The sequence below is a fragment of the Manis pentadactyla genome, chromosome 7, assembly GCF_030020395.1.
Source record: "Manis pentadactyla isolate mManPen7 chromosome 7, mManPen7.hap1, whole genome shotgun sequence".
NCBI classification, from domain to species: Eukaryota; Metazoa; Chordata; class Mammalia; order Pholidota; family Manidae; genus Manis; species Manis pentadactyla.
In genome coordinates this window covers 55,338,730-55,356,585 of record NC_080025.1, presented here as the reverse complement: position 1 = coordinate 55,356,585, position 17,856 = coordinate 55,338,730, and the positions used below count along the sequence as shown (strand labels likewise).

General features: G+C 39.2%; 1 protein-coding gene across 8 annotated transcripts in view; it reads right to left on the bottom strand.

The window, feature by feature from the left end:
- LAMB4 (laminin subunit beta 4) overlaps positions 1-17,856 on the bottom strand; it is a 118,828-nt gene that overhangs the window by 78,623 nt on the left and 22,349 nt on the right. For 6 of the 8 annotated variants that reach the window (XR_008998455.1, XM_057504398.1, XM_057504397.1 and 3 more), the window contains exons 3-8: positions 8,805-8,962; positions 4,956-5,091; positions 2,576-2,649; positions 1,346-1,534; positions 495-558; positions 102-316 (exon numbers count right to left, since the gene is read on the bottom strand). Coding sequence is in view for 7 of the 8 variants with exons in the window: in XM_057504398.1 (XP_057360381.1) it covers positions 102-316; positions 495-558; positions 1,346-1,534; positions 2,576-2,649; positions 4,956-5,091; positions 8,805-8,962 (836 nt within the window). In the remaining variant the exon portion in view is untranslated. Of the gene's footprint in view, positions 1-101; positions 317-494; positions 559-1,345; positions 1,535-2,575; positions 2,650-4,955; positions 5,092-5,177; positions 5,199-8,804; positions 8,963-17,856 lie in introns of all 8 variants that reach the window. The other 2 variants (XM_057504402.1, XM_057504399.1) reach the window with 2 other exon arrangements.

Genomic DNA, 17,856 nt, shown 5'->3' with positions numbered 1-17,856 from the left:
ACTTTGATTGCTGATTCCCACAGAGATCTGATTTTCACTCAGCACCAGGACAGTGAAAGAAAAGTAGGGGAGCCAACTGCTTTTCCAGATTAGTAGCTCACCATTTGAGGGGGGCTGAAGACATCTCCTCGTGCCTCCTGCATTGGGCCACATTCACTAGCATGGCCATTGCAAAAACAGCTTCCCCGAACCACCATCTCATACAAAGCATAGTAATATTTATCAAGGAAATTGTTTTGCCTCCTTCCAAGCAAAGTATCCCCAAGAGTATGGAGTTTGGTAAAGTTTATCCTCAGGTTTGTTAATGTCACAAGATCTAGAGAAAGGAAAATAATGAAAATAGTATATCAAAGTGCATTTAACTTGCACAGTTTGAAGCACCCTCCTTGAGGGACATCCTCTTAATGTATTATAGAAATGCAATGACAAGGAATACTCCCAACATGAAATTTTAGAAAAAGGAATTGATGTGAAAAATATTAAGCAATTCATACCCTGGATGTAGGGGCTGTAAGGGTTTTCTATTTCAAAGCTGGGATCCAAAACTTTTAAAACAACCTGTGAAAGAAATGTAGATAAACTTATAGTATTTTACCTCATAACATCATTGTTAAATATACTCTTAAGAAGAGATCCTGACTTTACAGGAAGGTGGAGCCATTGCCTCCCAGTGGGCATAGGATACAGATTACCATTTGGGTTCTCCTATGATAAAAGTACTAAGAATGAAAGTGAATGGAAGTCTTTATACACCGGTGGTCGATACAGGCAGAAGTGATGTCACTGGTGAAGCGGGCCACTGCTCTGGGGTGATGTGGTGGGGTTACACTTCAGCAAGTCATCCTCAGTTTGGATCTGGCAGGGGATCCTGGCGCTGTCTTTGACCATGAATTCTTTCTGCTCTACCCGATCAGGTAATACCTCCCAAACCCACCCCTACACTGACCTTCTGCCAGTCACTAGCTTTGTTCAGAGGGATGTCCCTGGCAGACCCCACCTGGGTGGTGGCTTACAGAACATGGAGATGAGATAACTAAGCGAAGGCCACTGCTAGATGCAAGCAGATGCTCCTTCCTCTGGGTGCCAGTGCCCAGACTGGATTCTAGCCCCTGTTCCCCTTCAGCTGGGCTCTCTTGTGCAGGATTGTTTCTTATAATGTATTTATTACTTATCTGAATTGAGAAGAATTCAGGACTCATTTCAATTTAGATACTTTCATTTAAAAAATTCAACAGCTCAAGTTGTATTTTGGTCAACACTACCTAAATTGTTTTCATTTAAATCAACCACATTACCAAAAAAGGTCTAATTTATATCCAAAGAAATTCAAGAAAGGGAATACTACCTCACCACCAGTTGAGGGCTCAATATCCGAGTATCTGGAGTCACAAACAAGGTCTCCCACTCCCTGGGGCTGGCCAGATGTGATGTTGGGAAAGGAAGTAGCACAGTCTTTTGCAAAATATTTGAACACTTTCCAAGTGTGTCCATAGTCTGTGGAACGTTCAACTAACATTGCAGCAGGCCGGAAAGTCTATGGAAAAATTAGTCAAATTACTAATGCCTCACAAAGGAAGATTTTATTACCCACTTCAGATTGAATGTTTATGTTTCCTAATTTTTTTTCAAACTTTACATGTATCTTTTAAAATCTATTATACAATGAACATACCAAACAAAATCTCTTTCCCCAAGTGGGCAAGTATTTACAAGCATAGACTTTGCCCTAGGATTTAATTCCAATTAAAACATTTTTATGGCTGTGTGAATTATTAATTGAAGAAAGATAGCATACACATTTTTAAAAAAGCTGAAGTAATTGATATTTTACAGCAGCTTGCTTGTGGTTCTCTTTGTCCAGAATGTTCCCTCCCAGCAAACTTTTATTCATCCTTCAAAATCTACTATGAAATTTACCCTAATTCCCCAGAGCAGAGTTAGCCTTATCAGTGAATTCCCCAGCATTCTAATCATACATCTATTTCTGTACTTATCACTGTATATTATAATTTTAAGTTTATATATGTTTGTTTCCATGACTACAGTGTGAGCTCTCTGAGGGCAAAGACTGGTGTTTTATTTACATTTTTAAATGTTTTATTTATATTCATTTTTTACCATAACAGCATCATGCTTGAAATCAAAATTAGAATTTTGGTGAATAACTATAGAATGAATATAACACAGGATTCTCTCTCTTAACTAGCTTCGTAAAGACCCTTAAAATTTTTCTTCCTCTTTTGATCATCATCTTACCATATTTTTTTCCCCGAATAATTCCCAGTGCTTGCCCTTTTCTCCTGAAAATCATCTTTCTAGTTCTTGCGGTCCCTATCACCCCAGGGCTTGGAGTTTTCCTTTTTGCTGTATCTTCTAAGTTTTTTTTTGTTAATCATGTAATTTATTAATGAGCAGTGGTATTTCTTTTTTCATTCAAGAACAAAAACCCAGATTATAAAGCTTGAATCCAAATTTACACAGCTTTTTGTTCTCTGCAAGCAAGAAAATTCCAGGTAAGCCCAGCATTTGGCATTTGGTAAGTAGATCAGTGGGTAAAAAGCCTACACATCTATACCTTGAAAGTCAGAATAAGGTGGCTGAACTGAAATAATGCCTCTAGGTCCAATCTGATGCTGACATGATCAAGACCTAAAGAAAAATCCATAAAGGAGAAAATCAGTGATTTTGAGAGACTCCAGTTTATCATGTTAATCCCTCACCATGGCTTGTCTATGATAAAACCCTTTAAAACAATGTGATCACACTTGTTCCTAGCCTGTGGCAGTGGTTTCCCATGCCATTCCATGCCCGGAGAAGGTCTGCATGAGAGTAATACAGGTTTTACCCAGACTGTGCCCGCATTCAAGTCTTGGTGGCAATGTGCATGACCACTGTGTGGCAGTAGTATGTAAGTACCACCAAGTGAGTGACAGGGCATTGTCACAGGTGGAGAGGGAGAGCTCACCTCCTTGATCTCAAACCCTGACTACACAAAAACATGAGCTAGCAAGCCAGGACGTGGCAAAAACCCACATGTCCTTTTCTTCCAACAGCTGCCAACAATCATTTGAACTAGTTTCATTGTCACTTTTCATAGAAACAGCTTGGAATAGTCCCCTTGGACTGAGGCTTATGGGCTCCTCAGAAGTATCCTGGCCAGGACTTTGAACCAAGTAGCTGGCTATCACCCATCCCTCGCATGGATGTGGAAGACTGACTTCAGTGTGGACATGACTGAAGTCTCTTGAGTGGCACTGTCCAAAAGAAATATAAGCCGCATGTGTCACTGAACATTTTCAAGCAGCCACATTTAAAAAAGTGAAAAGAAGTGGGTGAAATTACTTTTCATATACTTAACCCAATATATCAGAAATATTCTCATTTCAACATGTGATCAATATCTCACAAATTGAATAGATGCTTTATTAGACATTTTGTTTTTTCAAACTAAGTCTTAGACACCAAGGATGTTTTATATACTTAGAGCACATCTCAATTTGGATTAGGCATGTTTTAAGTGCTCAGTCGCCAGGTGTGGTGAGGAGCCACAGTACTGGACAGGACAGCTCTAAGAACAGTGCTGGGCTGCAGCGAACTGGGAGCAGCTTGGAGTTTGAGGGCAAATGGCTCAGGGAAAGGTTCGCTGCTGGGAGGGCAGCCACATTCCAGGCTCTGGGTCAAGGGCTCCTAACCTTTGTAGAAGGAGATTACCTTCCCCTTCTCTGAGAACCTTGTTCTATGTTATCAGCTTTGATAGAGGGGATTCCTTCTGTGAGAAGATGGGGGAGTGAATGCTGGACGTTGGGTCAAAGAGCTATTAAGCAAAAAAAAAAAAATTAAGCAAAAAAAAAAAAAAAAAAAAAAATTAAGCAAAAAAAAAAAAAAAATTATCAATGGAGACAGTAGACTGTGGTGAAAACCACCTCACATTCACTAAGGACAGTCCAACTAGAGAGCCATAATTAGGATCCAGAATGAACTGGCATTTAGTAAACACCAATCATGTACTTGTTCAATGGATGATACAGAAAAACAGCCTCATGTTACATTTGCCCTAAATTATCTTATATAATTATTTTCACACTCCCCTTTAAACCAACCACATTACCTTTAATAATGGCCTAGGATTCCTCAGGGAAAATATGTTTAGGTGTCTGAAGAAAATAGAGGGATTATAGCCCAAAGTGAAACATATAGATATTTGGCAAATGGAATCATTTTTGTGGGATTAAGGGGTCCAGACCAGTGCTGAAGAGCAGCTGTCATGAGTGAGTCAGCATACATTGATTTAATTCATGAAACCCAAGGACCCCGGACCAGGATGAGGAATCCCTCATCATGTCCAAACTTACAGTGGGCATCTAGGAAATACAGAAAGTCAGGACGAGTGCAACAGTCGGTACGACAACTGTTCAAGGGCAGGAAGGGCACAAATCCAGGGATGAAAAACTTCAGACAATAGTTAGTTATCTTTTCAATTCAATTTCTGTATTAAAATCTTTGGCTTGCAGCAAGAAACAAAATGTCCCTTTTCTCTCTCCATTCATGTGTTTAAGAAAAAAGCATGTGTTGATAACTCCTGGACTTCCCCTAGTGTTATTAGACTAGTGTGTAATTCTGTCCTACTAGAGTGTTTTAGATTAGGGTTAATTTACCAATACTTCATAAACTTACTTTTTTTTTTTCAAGAACAAAAGGATGCAGAGGTATTTTCTTCCCCAATAGGGAAACAGTGAAACATTCTGAGTTACATGCTTAAAATATACTTTGATTTCTCTAGAGGAAAACAATTTTTTAAAATACAAACTTCTGTTCTTATACAGGGCTCTACATTCTTGGTGGATACTGTCCCATTCCAATATAACTCTTTGTCACATTGTTAAAATCATTCAGAGAGAAAGACACCTTACTAAAAATATGAAGAAACATAAAACTAGAAAGGAACTTAATCATACCATTTTCAGACTGCCACCATTTCTTTTCTCTACCTGGTTCAAAACTTGTAATTACATTCTCAATGGTGTGGCTGTTTGACTGGGTGTAGGGATCATAAGGAAATCTGGAGTCACAGATGAAGCATTTTTGTTCCTCCTAGAAAACACCATCATTGAAATTAAAAATAAAGAATCATATAATTACTTATTGTTGATCTGAATTTAAAAACAAGCTGTACTTACTATATTTGTCTTTCAATCTGGCTAAAAATAAAAAGCAGAGGAAATAACAAGACATCAATTTTTCCATCCAATAGGTGCTTAGATACAATAACAAGTGAAATTAAAATATGACCTAGACATTTTATAAATTTATACATTTGGGGGAAAAAGGCAAATTTATGTGGAACTAATATTTTTCTTATACAAGAGGTAGATAATCTGGAGGTTATTTAAATGATAGATAAGTAATTAGGATATACTCGAGTTGAAATTACTTCCTTTAGTAAATAAAAGAATATTTGGCAAGAAATTAATGAGACAATTGGCTAAAAGCTTATCCGCAACCATTACCCTTTTTCTCTAAGACATAGTTTTTGGCAGAAAAGATTTCATAGCCAAAACCTTTACATCACACATGTAGATTTTTGTATAAGATTTTCATTAAGCTCACAACAAAGAGGCCCACCTCTTATCTCCCAGACTAGATCTTATTAGTGAATTGGAACCAGCTTTGCTTGGGATGGATTTTCAAAGGTTACTACAGCCAAGACTGGCCTTTAAGTTTGCTTACTTTAATGAGCCCACTTGCAGCTTTACTTACAATTCCCAAGGAAATCTCCAAAGATTTCCAAAAGACTGTCAATGGCCTGCACAGTTGTTCCTGGCTATTATTTGCAGAAGTCTGGAGGAGCATTTTTGCAAAGTTTACAGAAAGCAGGGGCCATTTATTGTAATCCTTCCTGCCGCAAACTGCCCACAACAGCAAATGCTCTGGTAGGTATTCAATCAATGTTGTTTGATTTTATGTCTGAACCATGACTTACAAGGGCCTACAGGACCTGACCAGGACCACAGCTTTAACTTTTCCTCTGTCTTGCCTTGATCACTCAAGCTTTAGCTATACTTCTTCCTGCTCTTCCTTGAGTGACCCAAGGCTTCTCCTGCCTTAAGAATCTGGACATAAGCTGTTTTCTGCTCCCCCCATCCCTAAATATTCACATTTCTTGCTCCTTTCCTTCTTTCAGGTCTCTGTTTAAATGCCATCATCTAAGAGAGACTTCCCTTGATTCCTATTTAAAGTATCACCTCCCCACTCTTATGGCCTTCTGCCATTCTTTATCCTGTTGTGCCCAAAGTTGTGAATCCCAAGGAGACCACCAAGGAGCCAACACGGATGCAAAAGCAAAGAGCCTTTATTCGAGCTAGCCCGAGCTCAATCTCACACCCGTGCCAACGCAGTGGCCAGGTGCCAGAGAGAGTGCGTTTTCCCTGGAACAAAGGATTTATGGGTTTCCAGGGTGGTTTGTGGGGGTGATGGTCGTAGCCCTGGCTGATTGGCTGGGCCTGGGAGTAGTTGGGGGGGTGATGAGTTGTGGCTTTGGTCAATTGACAGGATCTGGGTGTAGTTGGCGGGGTGATGAGTCATGGCTTTGGTCAGTTGGCAGGGTCCAGGGGTGGTGGGTGTACTTGCTGACTGGAGGGGAGAGAGAGACTAAGCTCCGATTGGTTGAAATAGGATCCGGGTCTCGATTGGCTGAGGAAGACCCCGGATCCTGATTGGTTGAGGTAGAACCCGGTTCCTGATTGGCTGAGGTAGACCCTGGGTCCTGATTGGCTGAGGTAGAACCTGGTTCCTGATTGGCTGAGGTAGACCCCGGGTCCTGATTGGCTGAGGTAGAATTCAGGAGCTTGCCCTTTCAATCCTTTACCTTGCTTTATACTATTTTCTAAGCCCCTATCACTGCTTGAGACTTGAGTTGTTACATTATTGCCTGTCTCCATTGATAGAATCTAAGCTGAATGAGGCAAGGACTTTGTTTTGTTTACCTCCTTACCTAGAATAGTGTCTGGCACATAACAGATGCTCAGTAAAATGTGTTGAATAAATGCATGTTGATTTTAATGACTATTTCACCTAGAGTCTGTCAAAGTAAACCAGCTGGTCAAGAAATCCATGTAATCTTTTAAGACTCACTGGCCACCATAAGCCTTATCCTTGAAGAAAAGCAAAATGCCTTTTGAAAATTAAGGAACAACAGAAGCTAGATAAATTCTGCATAGGGGGAGGTTTGCTCCAGAACTGTCCTAAAAGAGCAGCAGAAGCCCTATGATTCCACAAAGATATCAAGACTTCAAATAATTTTTAGTATTATTATGGAAATAATTGGGGAAAATGTTTAACTTTGGGGCTTGTGAGCCATTTTTTTCTGTAAACATTTTAGAAGTCTTTGATGGGACTGGCTATAGAGAATGCTTAGTTGTGGCAACTAGATAAGGGAGTCCCAATTTGGGTAACACTATGGGTCAATGCTGACTTGAAGTTTCTGAAGAGTATGTTCAGCTTGGTAGCATTTGTTAGAGAATGGATGGGAAAAGGTCCTCCTCCACGCTGCAAGAGTGTTTCTGTAGACTAGTGCTTGTAGCTCTACCTGTAATACTTTGCCAGCCTGAAGATATCTGGGAATTTTTTGCAGCTCTAAGATTTTTGAGATTTATGTGATTGCCTTGGCAAAAGAAGCCTCTGAAGTTTGATTTACTTCTATTTTTGGTGGTATTACTTCAAGATATAGGAATATTAATTTACAATTATTATCAGAGTATGTCATGAGTTGGCTATGACAACAGTAATCAAATGCCAGTGGTTAAGGAACAAAATGCGTGATGCTAGTGTTGGAAAGTTTCTGATAGTAAGAGTTGAGAACTGCTTCTTTGTCCAGAATATCTGGACTCAGTGAAGTCACTTGAAGGGCTATCCATCCGCTTGACCTAGAGTTGAGCAAATGTCTACAGTGTCATTTCCTTGTACATGTACAGTTTGCTTTCTTACACAAGTATTTCCCAAAATTAGAACAGTGCTAAGTACTCAGGTATTGTCTCTACTTATTTATAATCATCCTCTTTTTCTAGAAATCAATTAGAATACAAAGCATTTCCCCGAGACCTCTAGGAGTTACTTCAAATGAACAATACATGGAAAAGCCTGGGCCACTAACAGCTGGCTTATGTCCAACTTCCCTCCTGCTTATCCTCTCATTTAGGGGTTGACGTGATTGCCTCGGGCTTCTCAGCAGGTATGATACTAAGATGACCTTGGAGGTGTGTTCTGCTCCCAGAGCACAGGGAAGAAAAAAATACAAAGCAACTGATCCTTTTTATAAAACTGATCTTTAAGAAGAAAAAGCACAAAAATATGTCCACTTTGCGATTTTACGGTTTTTTAGACAAGACGATTCCAAGTGGCATTGTGAGGCTGGTGCACAACGAATTAAAAGATCTGTATCCTCTCTATCTAAGGCAGGACAGTCAGCATAATGGCCTTGAGCCCTGAGGGAGTCTTCACTGCGAGAGTCAGTTAAGTCCACTGAAGGGGGTCGCTAAGGCAACTAAGTAGAAGAGCACATTTTATAGTAATTCCCCTCAAAGACTGAACCGAAAGCCTTTTCTGTCTAATTCTAAAGGTAACAAGAAACGGAGCAGATTTTCCCTATTTTCTGATCAGTCAAGGGTTCCTGGACTTGGAATCATATCACCTGGGATTCCAATGTTCAGGAAGGAGTGCTGCATCCTTCTTTTACGTTGCCCAGATGTACTTGGAAAAAATCTATCCCGCTGATCATGTTCCAACAAGTAAACAAAGAACCAACCCACCTCAAGGTAGCCGAGGATGCAGTACTTCTGGGCTCCCTCTAGCCCGCAGGTAGAAGAAGCTGTGAGCTGCGCACTGCGGCCCACTAGGAGATTGCCAGTGGGGGGATGACAGGCACCCCAGCTGCATTCACCTGGAGCTTTCGCATAACGGAGCAATCCTTGAACACAACAGAAATGGCTATGGAGAAGGCAGTGGAAAGGTAGCAAAAGGCTTAAAGCAGCAGCTGGTTAAGTTGGAAAGTTAACCATTCATTTATTTTTAATATCAGTTATGTTGATCACTAAGAACATCGTGGACACTGTTGCCCTCAGTGTGATGGAAATCTCTTAGCCTGGGAGGTTATACCATCTGCACCCACGCCAGCCTGTAGCCAGTGAGTGATGGATAGATTCACAGTTCAAAATGGCTTATACCATTGCCTCAGGCTGGTATCAACTACATGGCACAATTTATACTCAGAACCTCTCCGTGGGAGGAGAGTGAAGCCTGACTCCAGTTGGGACCACATTCTGTCTCCACTTCCCTCACTCTCTTACTCCTCAGGGCACAACATCAATAAACCACTTGCACACAAATCCCTGTGTCAGGCTCTGCTTCTAGCAAAACTGAGCTGAGACAGCTCCTATTTACTGGGAATTCTCCATGTGTTACTTTAGGATATGTAACACTATCTAATGCATAGACGTGAGGAAGGAGATACTAATGCTACCTCTTATACTTCCAATCTGTACAAAATCAATTACAGCATTTAAGAAATCCTTGGGAAATAACTTTTTCTTAAAATATGTAAATTTAACTGACCCCTTTATAACCTGGGTTGTTGGGTTCAGATATACCAAGCACCAGATCATGCCCCTTTGAGATAAAGTGAGAGAGGGAGTTGTAGTCTGTGCAGCACACTTAGCCCCTGATACCTGCTGCTGAACAGATGTCATGAAGAGATCTGGTCATGAGTGAGATAAGATCGCTGCTATGGCAACTTTATATCAATTGTCACCTTAATTCTCTACATGTGTACAGATTGAAATAATATCCTTAGATCTTGGCTTAAAAACTTATTTTTAAAGTTCTATTTGTTTTAAAATGTTAAATTCTGAGTTAGAATAACTGTTAAATCTCTATACGTGAATGTGGGGTGGGTGGGGGTAATCTGAACTGTTTCTTACCTGAACTATTTCAAACAATTATTTGCCTGCAGGGTTTGCTCCTTTACATTTTACTTTTGGAACCCACGACATATTAATAGATTTGTTTATTATTAGAAAGACTGAATAAAACTAAGAAAAATCTTCCTGGGGATAAGGTCAAATAGCACACATATAAAGTTAGATACACATATAATTTAAGTCCACTGAAATATTTTGTTGATAGCTATTTACAGAAATAGCGATATTTCTTCTTTTAAAAATTATATTTGAAAAAGACAAAGACAGTATAGCATCTTTTTTTTAGTTGAAGTACCACTGATATTCAACCTTACATTGGTTTCAAATGTACAACAAAGTGGTTCAACAGTTACTCACATTAAATCCTCACCATCTCGAGTGGTTACTATCTATCAATGTAGAAAGATGTTACAGAATCATTGACTATATTCTCCATGCTGCACTACTGTCCCCATGACCAGCTTATATTATGATTGTGAATTACTGTGCTCCTTTATCTTCCACCCCCTCTCCCCAACCCTTTCCAACCCCTCCCCCTTGGTAACCACTAGTCCCTTCTCAATGTCTATGAGTCTACCGCTGTTTTGTTCCTTCAGTTTTGCTTTTTTATATTCCACAAGTGAAATCATATGGTATTTGTCTTTAACTGCCCTGGCTTATTTCACTGAGCATAATACCCTCTAGATCCATCCATGTTGTTGCAGAGGGCAGGATTTCTTTTCTTTTTATGGCTAAATAGTATTCCATTGTGTATATGTACCATGTCTTCTTTATCCATACATCTATTGATGGACACTTAAGTTGCTTCCATACCTTGGCTATTGCAAATAGTGTGGCAGTAAGCATAAGGGTGAATATATCTTTTTGAATCAGGGATTTTGTTTTCTTTGTGTAAATTCCTAGAAGTGGAATTACTGGATCAAATGGTATTTATATTTTTAATTTTTTGAGGAACCTCCATACTGCTTTCCACAGAGGTTGCACCAATTTACATTCCCACCAACAGTTTAGGAGGGTTCCCGTTTCTCTGTATCCTGGCCAACATTTGTTATTTCTTGTCTTTTGGATAGTGGCCATTCTAACTGATGTTAGGTGGTATCTCATTGTGGTTTTAATTTGCATTTCCCTGATGACTAGTGATATAAAGCATCTTTTCATGTGCATGTTGGACATTTGTATTTCTTCTTTGGAGAAATGTCTGTTCAGGTACTCCACCCATTTTTTAATTGGGTTATTTGTTTTTTAGGTGTTGAAGCATATGTATTCTATATATACTTTGGATGTTAATCCCTTATCAGATGAGTCATTTACAAATATATTCTCCCATACTGTAGGACACCTTTTTGTTCTGCTGATGGTGTCCTCTGCTGTACAAAAGTCTTTTAGTTTGATGTAGTCCCACTTGTGCATTTTTTATTTTGTTTCCGTTGCCCAAGGAGATGTGTCCAGGAAAAATTGCTCATTCTTAAGTTCAAGAGATTTTTGTCTATCTTTTCTTCTAAGAGTTTTATGGTTTCATGACTTACATTCAGGTCTTTGATCCATTTCAAGTTTACTTTTGTGTATGGAGTTAGACTAATAACCCAGTTTCATTCTCTCACATGTAGCTGTCCTGTTTCCCAATACCAGTTGTTGAAGAGGCTGTTTTTTCCCTTTGTATATCCCTGGCTCCTTTATCATGTATTAATTGACCATATATGTGTGGGTTTATATCTGGGCTCTCTCTTCTGTTTCATTGAACTATGGGTCTGTTCTTGTGCCAGTACCAAACTGTTTTGATTACTGTAGCTTTGTAGTACAGTTTGAAGTCAGGGAGTGTAATCCTCCCAGCTTTGTTCTTCTTCCTCAGGATTCCTTTGGCTATTTGGGGTCTTTTGTGGTTCCATATGAACTTTAGAACTATTTGCTCTACTTCATTGAAAAATGCTGTTGGTATTTTGATAGGGATTGCATTGAATCTGTAAATTGCTTTGGGCTGGATAGCCATTTTTATAATATTCATTCTTCCTATCCATTAGTTCTAATGGTGTTTTGGTGGATTCTTTAGGGTATCATGTCATCTGCAAATAGTGACAGTTTAACTGCTACCTTCAATTTGGATGCTTTTTCTCTCTTTGTTTTGTCTGATTGCCATGGCTAGGACCTCTAGTACTCTTTTGAATAAAAGTGGTGAGAGCGGACGTCCTTGTCTTGTTCCTGATCTTAGAGAAAAAGCTTTTAGCTTTTTGCTATTAAGTATGATGTTAGCTGTGGGTTTGTTTTATATGGCCTTCATTATGTTGAGGTATGTACCCTCTATACCCATTTTGTTGAGAGTTTTTATCATGAATGGATGTTTTTGTCAAATGCTTTTTTAGCATCTGTTGAGATGATTATGTGGTTTTTATCCTTTTTTTTGTTAATGTAGTGTATGATATTGATTGATTAATGAATATTGTACCATCCTGGCATCACTGGAACAAACACCACCTGATCATGAATGGATGATCCTTTTGATGTCTTTTTGAATTTGGTTTGCTAATTTTTTGTTGAGGATATTTGCATCTATGTTCATTAGTGATATTGGTCTATAATTTTCTTTTTTTTTTTTTTTTGTCTGGTTTTGGTATTGGAATGATGCTGGCCTCATAGAATAAGTTTGGAAGTATTCCCTCTTCTACTTTTTGGAGTACTTTATGAAGGATGGGTATTAGCTCTTCTTTAAATGATAGAATTTAGCTATGAAGCCATCTGAACCTGGAATTCTGTTTTTTAGGAGTTTTTTGATTACCAGTTGTACTTCATTGCTGGTAACTGGCCTGTTCAGATTTCCTGTTTCTTCCTGGGTCAGTCTTGGAAGGTTGTATTTTTCTAGGAAGTTGTCCATTTCTTCTGGAATGTCCAATTTATTGGCATATAATTTTTCATACTATTCTCTAACAATTCTTTGTATTTTTGCAGTATTCATTGTGATTATTCCTTCTTTGCTTCTGATTTTGTTCATGTGTGTATTTGATTTTTTTCATGGTAAGTCTGGTTAGGGGTTTATCTATTTTGTTTATTTTCTCAAAGAACCAGCTCCTGGTTTCATTGATTTTTTTTTTCTCTTGTTTAGTTTTTCTCTATTGTATTTACTTCTGCTCTGATCTTTATTATATCTCTCCTCCTACTAACTTTGGGATTTATTTGTTCTTCTTTTTCTGATTTCTTTAATCGTGAGTTTAGATTGTCTGTTTGGGATTGTTCTTATTTCTTGAGGTAGGCCTGTATTGCTGTGTACTTCCCTCTTAGAATTGCCTTCGCTGTATCCCACAGATTTTTGGGCTATTGAATTTCTGTTTTCATTTGTCTCCATGTAATGTTTGATTTCTGTTTTAATTTGTTCATTGATCTATTGATTATTTAGAAGCATGTTGTTTAGCCTCCATGTGTTTGCAGGTTTGTTTGTTTAATTTATTTCTATGTTCATAACTTTGCAGTCTGAGAAATTGCTCAATACAATTTTAATCTTTTTTAATTTACTGAGGCTTTTTTTGTGGCCTAGTATGTGATCTATTTTGGAGAATATTCCATACACTTGGGAAAAATGTGTATCCTGCTGCTTCTGAGTCGAGTGTTCTTTAGATGTCTGTTAAGTCCATCTGATCTATTGTATTGTTCAGTGCTTCTGTTTCCTTATTTATTTTCAGTCTGGTTGATCTGTCTACTGATGTGAGTGGTGTGTTAAATAAAGTCTCCTAAAATAAATATGTTGTAATCTACTTCCCCCTTTTATTCTGTTGGTATGTGTTTCACATATTTAGGTGCACCTATGCTGGGTGCATAGATATTTATAATGGTTATATCCTCTTGTTGGTCTGACCCCTTTACCATTATGTAATGTCCTTCTTTGTCTCTTGTTACTTTCTTTGTTTTGAAATCTATTTTGTCTGATACAACTACGGCTATTCCTGCTTTTTTCTCCCTATTATTTGCATGATATATCTTTTCCATCCCTTCACTTTCAGTCTGTGTATGTCTTTGGGTCTGAAATGAGTCTCTAACAGGCAGCATATAGATGGGTCTTGTTTCTTTATCCATTCTACCACTCTGTCTTTTGGTTGGTGCATTCAGTCCATTTACATTTAAGGTATTTATTGTTAGGTATGTACTTATCCCATTTTATTATGTTTTCCGGTTGTTTTTATAGCGCCTCTTTGTTCCTTTCTTCTACTCTTACACTCTTGTTATTTGATGGGTTTTTAGTGGTGTGATTAGATTTCCCTGAATTTTTTTGTGTATCTATTACAGGCTTTAGCTTGTGGTTATGAGAGGTTCAAAGATAGCTTCCCTACTCTATAACAGTCTATATTAATTGCTGATTGCTCTATTTCAAACACAATGTAAAATACTTTTTTTCCTTTTTATTCCTCCTTCACACTTTATGTATTAGATAAATACATAAAGTATTTATGTATCTGCACTTTTTGTGTACCCCTTCACTGATTTTGTGTATAGTTGATTTTGCCTCTTTTGTTTTAATTTTGTACTTGCTTGGTAATTTACTAGTCTACTACTTTTATTATGGGTTTATTTTCACTGGTAAAAGCTATTTAGCCTTAGAAACATTTCCATACATAGCAGTTCCTTTAACATATCCTGTAAGGCTGGCTTTGTGGTAGTGAATCCTTTCAACTTTTGTTTATCTGGAAACCATTTAATCCTGGCTCCAAATTTAAATGATCATCTTGCTGGGTAGAGGATTCTTGGCTGGAGGTCTTTCTGTTTCAGTACATTAAGTATTTCATGTCACCCCCTTCTGGCCTGTAAAGTTTCTGCTGAAAAGCCTGCTGATAGCCTGATAGGGTTTCCTTTATAAGTAGTTTCTTTTCTCTCTCTGGCTACTTTCTGTACTCTCTCCTTATACGTGTTCTTTGCCATTTTAATTATTATGTATGTCTTCATGTTGTTTCCCTGGGGTTCCTTTGTTAGGGGCTCTCTTTGCTTCCATGACCTGTGTGTCTATTTCCTTTCCCAGACTGGTGAAGTTTTCAACAATTATTTTCTCAAAGAGACTTTCTATCCCTTTGTCTCTCTCTTCTCCTTCTGGTACCCCTGTTATGTTAATATTGTTTCATTTGGATTGGTCACACAGTTCTCTTACCATTCTATATTCCTAGAGATGTTTTTATTCTTTCTGTTTCTCAGCTTTGTTGTATTCCTGTTCTCTAATTTCCATTTCATTGAGTGTCTCCTGTACTTGTAGTAATTTACTTTTTAATCCCTCCATTGTTTGTTTCATTTCAGTTACTGTATTTTTCAGCTCTGAGAGGCTCTTTTTCAACTCCTGTACTCTTTGTTGAAGCCCTCCCTGAGATCTTGAATATTTTTCTGTAAATCAGTGAGCATGATTACGACTTTTACTTTGAATCCTTTATCAAGAAGTTTGGTGATCTCTATTTCATTTAGCTCTTTTTGGTGTCTTGTCCCGTAGTTTTGATTGGGACATAGCCCTCTGTCTCCTCATTTTTTCAGTGTTTCTGTGTTTCTTCCTTTGTATTAGAGGGGTCTTCTATAAAGTAATAGCTGTATGAAGGAGGCATCCTCTGGTTCCCAGAAGCTCAAGACCCTTTACTCTTCAGCGCCTGGTTCTACTTTGAGGGAGTCCCAACTGTTATTGATGTGTAGTGGGCAGAACTGTTTTTATTTTTTATTAAGGTATTATTGATATACACTCTTATGAAGGTTTCACATGAAAAAACAATGTGGTTACTACATTTACCCATATTATCAAGTCCCCACCCATACCCTAAAGCAGGCACTGTCCATCATTGTAGTAAGATGCCACAGATTCACTATTTGCCTTCTCTGTGCTACACTGTTTTCCCCGTGATCCCCCACACCATGTGTATTAAACATAATACCCCTCAATCCCCTCTCCCTCCTTCCTCACCCACCCTCCCACATGCCTACCCTTTGGTAACCACTAGTTCCTTCTTGGAGTCTCTGAGTCTGCTGCTATTTTTTTCCTTTGGTTTTGCTTCATTGTTATACTCCACAAATGAGGGAAATCATTTGGCACTTGTCTTTCTCCACCTGGCTTATTTCTCTGAGCATAATGTCCTCCAGCTCCACCCATGTTGTTACAAATGGTAGGATTTGTTTCTTTCTTATGGCTGAATAGTATTCCATTGTGTATATGTACCATATCTTCTTTATCCATTCATCTACTGATGGACAATTACATTGCTTCCATATCTTGGCTATTGTAAAAAGTGCTGCAATAAACATAGGGGTGCATATGTCTTTTTGAATCTGAGAAGTTGTATTCTTTGGGTAAATTCCAAGAAGTAGGATTCCTGGGTCAAATGGTATTTCTATTTTTAGTTTTTTGAGGAACCTCCATATTGCTTTCCACAATGGTTGAACTAGTTTACATTCCCACCAGCAGTGTAGGAGTGTTCCCCTTTCTCTACATCCATGCCAGCATTTTTTGTTCCTAGTCTTTTTGATGTTAGCCATCCTAACTGGTGTGAGTTGATATCTCATTGTGGTTTTAATTTGCATTTTCCCTGATAATTAGTGATGTGGAGCATCTTTTCATGTGTCTGTTGGCCATCTGAATTTCTTCTTTGGAGAACTGTCTCTTCATACCCTCTGCCCATTTTTTAATTGGATTATTTGCTTTTTGGGTGTTGAGGTGTGTAAGTTCTTTATATATTTTGGATGTTAACCCCTTGTCAGATGTGTCATTTACAAATATATTCTCCCACACTGTAGGATGCCTTTTAGTTCTGTTGATGGTGTCCTTTGCCGTACAGAAACTTTTTAGTTTGATGTAGTCCCATGAGTTCATTTTTGCTTTTGTTTCCCGTGCTCAAGGAGATGCGTTCAGGAAGAAGTTGCTCATGTTTATATTCAGGAGATGTTTGCCTATGTTATTTTTTAAGAGTTTTATGGTTTCATGACTTACATTAAGATCTTTGATCCATTTCGAGTTTACTTTTGTGTATGGGGTTAAACAATAATCCAGTTTCATTAGAACTGCTTTTCTCTCTCCTGTAGCATCAGCAGTTTGTCTCAGCGGCCTTTGTGATCTTAGTGGAAGACTCTGCAGGTATCGCTGTGAGCAAGGCTGCGTTTTGCCTGCCCTGCAGTGATGGCAGAGCTTCAGTATTAATGGGGTGGGTGGGCCTATGTGTGGCTCTAGGGCAGGGCAGGATGTTCAGCACCAGGCTTGGATACCCACAGGGAGGTATCCAGAGCACTTGGGTCTGGCTATGGCTGGTACCTCCCTGGCTGGGCTGAAACATGGTGAGAAAGCTGGGAGAGTCTCCCTCTGCCTGCCAGGCAGCACAGTCTGATGCTCCTGCTGGGGCATGTGGGTTGGCTTACTGGTAATGTGTGCAGGGAGGAGCCTTGCGGTTGTGTTGCAAGCAAGGGAGTTGGAGCACTGGGGCTCCTGAGATTTCCCAAACTGTTAGGCCAAGGGAGTACTGGGGAGGTATTGTGTACCTGTCCTTCTTCTGAAGAAAGAGCTCCATCCAACCCTTGCCCCTCTGGTACCCCTCCCACTGCTGGAAAGTCTTTCAAACTGCTGCCTCTGCTTTGGGTCTCAGGACCAGTGGAGCATGCCTGTCCTCCACAGTGTTCAGTGTTCAGTCTCAGCCTCCCAGTGTTCAGTCTGCCCCTGGTGTCCGGCCCTGTTAATCACCTAAACCCAGTGTAATGTAGGCTCGTTGTCCTGGAGCAGATATCCATGGCTAGTGTGCAGTGCTCCTGAGCTCCTATCCTCTCCCCACTCTGTTCCTCTTTCTCCTGCCTATAGGCTGGGGTGCAGGGAGGGCCTGGGTCCTGCTCGATCATGCTCTGCCACTTTACCCTTTTCTGTGTGGTCTTCTTCTCTTCTTTCCCAGGTATAGTTCAT